We start from the raw sequence: 8,683 nt of genomic DNA on the forward strand, positions 1-8,683 counted from the left end.
GTTCATATTTTTCTCCACTTTCCTTTACTTTATACAACCATTTACAAGCTACTACCCCTTTTCCTTTAGGTCTTACCACAAGCTTCCAAGTTTGGTTCTTCATAAGAGACCCCATTTCTTTATTCATGGCCTTTATCCATTTATCTGAATCTTTTCCAGCAATAGCTTCCTCATAAGTAGTTGGTTCCACTCTTTCAAGTCCCATTACACTGACAAAAGCATAAGCCAATATTTCTTCCCATGCATTAAAACTGAATTTCTGGGTTGGTTTAGGTATTCTACGAGTTCTATCTCTAGCAAGCTGATAATCTTCTAGACCTTCTAATTCTTGCTGATTTTCATTTGTAGTTGTCTCTATTTCTTCGATTTCAGCCATTTGTTCCACCTGAGCATGTTCCACCTGGTCAATATCTCTTTGGGCCTGCTCTTGGTATTGCTGCCTCATGTTTTGTTGATCTTCCTTAGGCAGAAAGTTTATAGATGTACCAGCAGAGTTAGTTTCTATAGAAGCACCTGCACTTGATTCAACATTAGTAATACATGGAAAGATATCTTCCTTAAAAATTACATCTCGACTAATAAGAGTTTTAAAACTAGGCTTTTCTTTGACCCACAATCTAAACCCTTTAGTCCCTTCTGGATAGCCTAGAAACACACACTTGAGTGCCCTAGGTTCCAACTTTCCAACACTTTGGTGTGCATATGCAGCACAACCAAATACTCTCAAATTTGATAGGTCAGGAGGTTTTCCTATCCACATTTCTTCAGGTGTTTTGCAATCTATTGCACTAGAAGGACATCTATTAATTAGATAAGCTGCTGTAAGGGCAACCTCCCCCCAAAATCCTTTACCCAATCCGGAATGAATCAACAAGCATCTAACCTTATTCATGACAGTCCTATTCATCCTTTCAGCCACACCATTTTGTTGTGGTGTTAGTCGAACTGTCCTATGCCTTTGTATACCATAATCCTTGTAATAATTATCAAATTGTTCATTACAAAATTCCAATCCATTATCAGTCCTTAAAGTTTTGACTTTAAGGTTTGTAAGATTTTCCATTGTTTAAATTTTTCAAAAGCCTCATTTTTATGTTTTAACAGAAAAATCCATACTTTTCTAGAGTAATCATCAATAATAGACATAAAGTAAGAAAAACCTCCATGAGTGGGTACTTTTTCAGGTCCCCATAAATCTGAGTGAACATACTCTAAAATTTTCTTAGTTTTATGCAATCTAGTTTTAAATTTCAGTATATGGTGTTTACCTAGCACACATGCTTCACAGAAATCCACTTTACTAACCTTGTCCTTGCCTAGCAAATGTTGTTCACTCATGAGTTGAAGTCATTTTTTACTAATATGCCCCAACCTTTTGTGCCATAGAATAGCCTTCTTATCCTCTGGTATTGCTACTGTTGTGTTGTGGCAGATTGTAACTGGTTCTCCTTTTAGGTAGTAAAAACCTTCATGCTTGTGTCCTTTCATTATGATCATTGAACCCTTACTGATTTTCATTGTCCCTGCTTCAACTTTGCTCACAATACCCAAGTCATCAAGTACACTAATAGATATTAAATTTTTGGCTAGATTAGGAACATACCTGACTTCAGTGAGTGATCTTACCATCCCATCATACATTTTGAAACTTACTGTTCTAGAGCCTTCAATTTGACAAGTTTGGTTGTTGCCCAAGATCACTTTTCCACCTTTTAATTCCCTGAAATCAGTAAGAAGTTGTTTATTATTTGTCATATGGAAAGTACAACCTGAGTCAATAATCCAATCATCCTTGGATGATGTTACTGCCATATAGACTTCCCCACTGTCATAACCACTACTTAGGTTGGCTAATTGATGATCACTGTTCTGGGATTCATTATATATTCCTTCATTCCTGCTTTTGTTCTTTCTTTGCCATAGGTAGCAGTCCCTCTTCATATGCCCTGGTTTGCCACAATAGAAACAACCATTAGGATCCTTATTGCCCCTGGATTGTGATCTGCCTTTCCCACCATTTTGGCCTCTATTTGGTCCACGACTGTGACTTCTTCCTCTATTGTTCCAAGGTTTCTTTGTACTTGGTCTTCCACAACTTAGATTCAGATCACCATTACCTCCTTGTTTGTCATTCTTCATCTCCAAATCCTTCGATTTTAGAGCTGAAATCACATTTTCCAGTGTAATTTCAGTTCTGCCATATTTAATGGCAGTCTTAACCTCTCTATAGGATTCTGGTAGAGAGTTAAGGATTATTATAGCTTGGTTTTCATCACTTAGAGCTTCATTCTCTCCTGAATTTGCCAATTCGATATGCATCCTTAGGAATTCATCCAAATTCGGTTCCAAAGTCTTTGAATGACTCATTTTATATCCAAATATCCTCTCTTTCAAGAAGATTTTATTTGTGAGAGACTTTTGCTGAAATTGTTCCTCAAGTTTCTTCCAAATCTTGGCTGGAGTCTCTTCTTTATCCACAAGTCTGATTATTGAATCTGATAAATTGAATATATTGATGCTTGTGGCAGTTTCAAGAAACTCTTCTTGCTGAATCTTTGAAGTATTTTCTGGCCACTCTATTGGTTCTTCCAGCACTCTCAATAACTTTTGTTGAGCATGTAGTGACCTGATTTTTCTTCTCCATATCCTGTAATCACCAGATCCATCAAATTTGTCAATGTCAACTTTTAGATTACTCATAACTGAAAAATCAGAATTCAAGAAAGATAGAGTTTGAATGTCTTCTCTTAGATCGTTCAATGGAACGTCCACAAATTCCTCTACCCTGTACTCTGCTTCTTGAGGATCTTGTTCCTCCAGTATTGCTCCTCTTCCTTATCACTTGTGACTGGTTATCTTAGCCACAACCTGGCTTTGATACCACTATTATATATTACAATATAACCCCTGTCTTTTTCCACTAAGTCACCAAGTTAGTCACCGTGGTCAAACTTGACCTTTCACACACACACAAGAAGACAGAACCTGTATATATGTTTTATATTGATATATGTATATTTAATCAATTACTTTACTCTTTCTCTGAAAACAGCAAAGGTTCTTGACCCCAAGAAGTTCTAGGGCATTCAAACACAGCAAACATACATCAATATTAGAGATAGCAATCAAAGCAGTAAAATGAAGAAGAAGGAGAAGAAGGCACACATTATCGAGGTTCACCCAATAAACTGGGCTACGTCCTCGTTGAGCTCGCCTCAGAGGAAGACTTGCTCTTGCACTAAATCAATGGAGTTTATACACAGATGCTGAGATTCCAAGCCACATAAACAATTGGTAATCTCCTGAAAACACTCTCTGTTTCTTTCTTTCTCACTCTAGATCTCTCTGTTCTCACTCATCTCTTTTTCTTTCTTTACATGAATCTCACAAATCTCTCAAGCACAAGATGGATCTCTCTAAAGACCAGAACCTTCTTTCTTCCTTGGAGTGATTTCACTTCTCTGCTTGTTGTAAGTCTCAAAATGAAAAAAATGGGTTTGTATATATTTTGGCAGTGCATATATATATATATATATATAAGTTGAGTCGGTTGCTGAGAGAGGTTGGAAGTTGAAGTCTTTGAAGAGTTTGTTATAAATCTGTTTTCGCTGAGTTGTACTGTAACTGAATCTTGTTTTAATTTCTGTGTAATCTTGGCTTATGAGTGGATTTAAACAACAAATACCATGTATTTTTCAAGCTACTGCCATGTCCTTCATGTTATATTCTCCTTTCAATGTCTCATTATTATTTTATTTTGTTGTAGTCATTCCCCATGGAAGTTAGTTGTAGGGAAATTCATATCTAAATAATAAGTCAAGTGTCATGCTTTAATCTCGTGCACACAACTTTAGAAACTACTAAGTCATATTTTTTATACTACTGCTTGGGTGACTGTTTCAACCCATAAATAGATCGTTTTAACAAGGAAACTAGTTCTTCATTCTTTGATTCCACCTTGAATCTTTCACACTGGTTTATATAAATTTTTTCTTAAAGTATTATATAAATCTTCAATTGTTCAATTTTCCAATCAAACTAAACTGCCAAGCTAACCTTACTCTCGCTGCCATAGAGTGGAGTGGTGGCAAAAGGCTAATTTAGGTAGCTGAAATGTGGATATTGTGTAGAACTAGGATTACAGTTAGTAAGAGAGCAAATGTTATATCTTGTGAGAATTGTGATTTTTCATAGTGTTAACAAATTATTTCACGAAAAAAATGTGTTTTTATTTTAAAATAATTTCTGAAAATACATATTTTAAAAGTACTATGATTAGCGTGCCATTCCGTTCAATCATTGTAACTTTATACGTACTAATAAGAAAAAATTATTGAGAAGATTCAACTATAATGTACTAAACATATAACTAATAACAAAATATTAAAACTGTGGCAATAAAGAAACCCAATCCCTCCACATATCTATAACACCTCTAACATACATACTATACATATATTGAATATTTCAAAGATATATATAGTATGTGTCATATCAAGTTTTTGAGAGAGATAAAACTAGAGAATTTACAGAAGTGTTTCAAGTTTCTAAGTGTAATTTCACATTTGCTTTGTACAAATTTAAAAGACTTGAATTATCCTTGAAGCAATTTTTTGCTATAACACATTAGCAATCTCAAAGTATAGGGGACAAATAAAGCTTTGAAGAAAACGTATGCAAAAACTGTCCAACATTTAGTATAGTCAAGTGTGATCAAGCACACTTGAGAAAGGCTATTCAGTTGCTAAGAATCACTTTCAAAAGGCCCGTACTAAAACTAGTTAATTATATACATAAGCGATGGTGTAATTTTATACATGTTACTGTATATAAATTTACTTTCACGCATTTCGTATTGTTAATATTATCTGGCAGCAGGAATCTCTTATAGTGCAGATACAAGTTACAAACTTCCAAGATGATGATTTAGAACAAATATATTTCTTCCACGCTAAGCTCCTGAGATGTGATATCTTTATGCCCTTGTTTTGTTAAAAAAGGGATTTCTAGTCACGTTAATGTACTCACAACATAAGAAGTATAGTTGTCCAAGTCTTTTGCTATAAAGCTTAAGGAATGAAGCATAATTCATATCATATCATTAAATTAGTACTTGAGGTGGACAATGATTCGAAAACACTTTCTTATATAACAAATAAATGTCCCCTGTTTTATAATAATCAATGAATAAGATAACTTTTATACACCATTCTATCTAAAAAGGATTTTTTTCACCAACTGAACTTTAGCATGAATGCTGTGCTGCTACCTTCATTAAATAGGGAACATAATCCAAAAATTCCTCTACTTGTGGTTCATAATACACTAGAGCAAAAAGGGTAAAAACAAAAAGGCAGCAGCAAATGAAAGAAGACTAAGCCATCTTCTAATATTCATCATCAATACACTTACAAAAAATTTGTATCTACAATCTAAAGAAACTGAAAAAATTTCAATCAACAATATTGCAGCCAAATTACTAAACAATAATAACACACAAAGAATACACTAATTTTTCTTGCAGTAGTGTAAAAAAATATACTTAAGCACGCAGAAAAAGCAAAACACTTGTATCAACACAACAGATAACATTAACATCCAAATCTCTACCTTAATCATTCCCATTTGGTCCTAATCTCATGAGAGTGCCTGAACTCATGGCTAAGTGCTATGCTTCCATCCATTCTTTTCAAAACAAACCTCTCAATCAAAACATAACACCCAAATCTCTTCCAACCCAATGATCCTCCACATTCCTCCGTCCTCTGCACTCTCATTTCCTTTTCTTTCCCCTTAACCCATCCAACCCTTTCTTGCTCCCATTTTATTCTCTCAACAACAGCTAAATTCAACCCAACACTAGTCTCTTCTTCATCACAATTCATACTTCTAAACCACAAAACCCCATCAGCTACAAACTTGTCATCAACCACAGCTTCCTCACCTCCAACCACTACCTTTTCATTATGAACAACAGCATCCACAACCACAGAACTCCCCCCTCCATAGTTATTATATTCCTTTTCATATATCAGTTTCCAGTTTTGTTCAAGTGTCATCTCATAGAACATGTAGTTCCTCATCTCGTCTTTCATCGTTTTGGGAGTTCCTTCCTTGATAAACACAAACGGGCAATACCATTTTCCTACAACCACAGGTTCGGATTTCTTATTGGCCAATGGGAAGTTGAAATCAGGATGACGGGCTCTGAGTGCTGCATCTACACCATCTGCTTGGCCTAGCTCGAACCAAGGTGAGTCTGAGAACGTGAGTTTCCAACCACCCTTTCTACCCAAGAATCCTGGAGCAAACCCATCTGGGGCTACGGATTTTACTTTGAATTTTTCACTACCCCAAGGAGTCAGATATCTTTGATGGAGAGAAAGTTCCATTTGCTGAAACGCATTATGGGGATCCAACTGCTGTGGTTGAGTCTCTGGAGCGTATTCGTAAAAGCAGAAGGCTTCCAACTCATCTTCTTTGCAGCATGTGAAAGCTTCCCTGAAGATAATTCCAAAAGGGGGTTCGTTCGTTAGACTTGGTCAAAGACCAAAAACCACACAAATTCATCAGAAAGATATTTGAAATTGAATAAATAACACTACCGATTAAGCTTCACTAAGAAAAATCCAAAAGGGTTTTTTTTATCAATCTTAACAAAGAATTTAAAAAAAAAAAAAAAAACATCACAATTTAACATAGAAGACTTAAAATTGGATTATTAACACCACTAATTAAGCTTCTTCCCTAAGTAAATTCCAAAAGAGTATTCGTCATTTTCAAAAGCTAAAATAGCAACATAATTCAATGAAACAAAGATCTGAAATTGGATAATTAAGACTGCCCATTAAGCGTCCCTCATAAAAATCCCAAAGGGTATCCGTGAAAGTTGGTCAAGAACCAAAAGCCATCATAATTTCATCGAAAAAAAAAAATTGAAATCGAATCATTACCCATTAAGCTTACCCTCTGTCTTTCCCAAATGGATGTACAACATAGTATTTGTTAGACGACAATGGCTGACCAAGAACTGGAATGAACCAGACACTGTGAAAATGGAGATCTCTGTCGCGAGCGAAGCCTTGGACGTAATAAATTTCAAGCTTTTTGTTCTGAGGAAGAGGAAGTCTCCTAATCCTGTCGCTCTTCTTTAGACCAAAACAACATTTGGGCTGGGCTTCCTCATCTTGAACGACGATAATCCCAGAGCTCGGGCCCTCAGGAGGAGGCTCCGATAGAGCAGAAGGAGACTTTTTGTACAAGGAGAGAGGTCTCGTCACATACATTTTCGACCAAGTTTTGTTTTTTCCCTTCCGAAACTGCTAGTTACGTACGTTACTGTATGAGAATCGATCAAGATGAAGGGTAGAATAACTTTGTGTTGAAGAACAAGAAGAAGGGGTTGGTTGTTATAGAAGTGTAATGTTTTCGTTTTGCTTCAGAATCGATCGCAGAAGCCAGGTTAATAATAAAATACTAAGCCAGGTCAAGCTGCCCAGTTTGAACTTTGTTGAATTTTGACGGTTTATGGCGTGTACGCCTACAGCCTTGAGGACCAAGTGACCATTAGAAAATTATGTAAATGAGATTATTTTAATATTAACTACTTCACTTTATACTATTAAGGTATTAACGGTTTTTAGATATCGTATTTTATCTTATTATTTATTTAGACTCTATATTTTAATAAATTATTTTTTAGATCTTATTTTTCTAAAATAATTTAAATAGACTCCTAAACCTGATTTTGATCAAAGTTTTTTGAACTAAAATTATAAATAATTCATCAAACTAACAACTCAAAACAAAAATACAGTTATTCTACCTAAAAACTGTATTGTTATACTCAATTTTTTGTTCATTAAAATAAAGTTTAGGGGTTTATTTGAACAATTTTACAAAACACACAGTTCAAAAAATAATTTGTCAAAACACAAACTCCAAACAAGTAAAACACATGTTTAAAAAAACTATAAACCATTAAATCAATAATCATTATTGGGTGGACCATTGGTTTAATAACCATGAATATTATAGAAATACTAATTCGCCCAATTACTTTTCATATATGGGATTTTTTTCATATTTATAGAATATGTAAGGTTGTTTTAAAAAAATATTCACATTTAATTTTTTTTTATTTTTATGGGTTTTTTATTTAAAAATTATTTTTTATAAAATTTTCTTTCTCATAAATTTTAAAAAATATATAATTATGTCACATTTTTTATTATTTTTATATATTTTTTTAATTTTAAAGATATATTTTTTCAATTTTTTATTTTTTTCTTCATTTTTTAATTAGTTTTTTTCCTTCTTTTTTTTATCCTTACTTTTTTTTTCTACTAATTTCTTCTTTCATCATTTTTTTTTCTTTCCATTGTTCTTCCTCTTTATTCATTTATCTATTTTTTTTGTCATTTGTATTGTTTAGTTTTTTTTTCTTCATATTTTTTCAGTTTTTTTTCATTTTGTTCCTTCTAGTTTTTCTTCAATTTTGTATTTATTTTTTTTTCTCCTTTTAATTTTTTTTCTTTTTTCACAAATATGAGCTTTTTTCTTCTTCTATTTTTTTTTTTCATTCATCTTTTTTTTTTCTTTTTATTTTTTCATTATTTTTCTTCTTCTTCTTTTCTTTTTTATTCATCCATCTGTTCTTTTTTCCATCATCATTTCTTTTGTT

The 8,683-nt window shown here is 33.6% G+C and overlaps 1 protein-coding gene and 1 long non-coding RNA gene across 2 annotated transcripts; one reads left to right on the forward strand and one right to left on the reverse strand.

The window, feature by feature from the left end:
- The first annotated feature begins 3,037 nt into the window (after positions 1-3,037).
- LOC133822818 (uncharacterized) lies at positions 3,038-3,730 on the forward strand. The gene is made up of 2 exons (XR_009888042.1): positions 3,038-3,294; positions 3,401-3,730. It is a non-coding gene; the product is annotated as an uncharacterized LOC133822818 (long non-coding RNA).
- A 1,634-nt stretch (positions 3,731-5,364) lies between these two features.
- LOC133822817 (uncharacterized) lies at positions 5,365-7,555 on the reverse strand. The gene is made up of 2 exons (XM_062255259.1): positions 6,967-7,555; positions 5,365-6,501 (listed from the first exon to the last, which is right to left on the reverse strand). Exons 1-2 carry the CDS (start codon positions 7,284-7,286, stop codon positions 5,616-5,618), a joined length of 1,206 nt encoding a protein of 401 aa, XP_062111243.1. The 5' UTR covers positions 7,287-7,555; the 3' UTR covers positions 5,365-5,615.
- Positions 7,556-8,683: the final 1,128 nt, after the last annotated feature.

Source organism: Humulus lupulus, chromosome 3 (genome assembly GCF_963169125.1).
Source record: "Humulus lupulus chromosome 3, drHumLupu1.1, whole genome shotgun sequence".
NCBI lineage: Eukaryota > Viridiplantae > Streptophyta > Magnoliopsida > Rosales > Cannabaceae > Humulus > Humulus lupulus.

Excerpts from the sequence above, each read along its gene's own strand:
- LOC133822817 (XM_062255259.1), bottom strand. The coding sequence starts at position 7,286 with ATGTATGTGACGAGACCTCTCTCCTTGTACAAAAAGTCTCCTTCTGCT. Across the intron at positions 6,502-6,966 it reads CCATTTGGGAAAGACAGAGG|GGAAGCTTTCACATGCTGCA; the intron begins GTAAGCTTAATG and ends AATTATCTTCAG.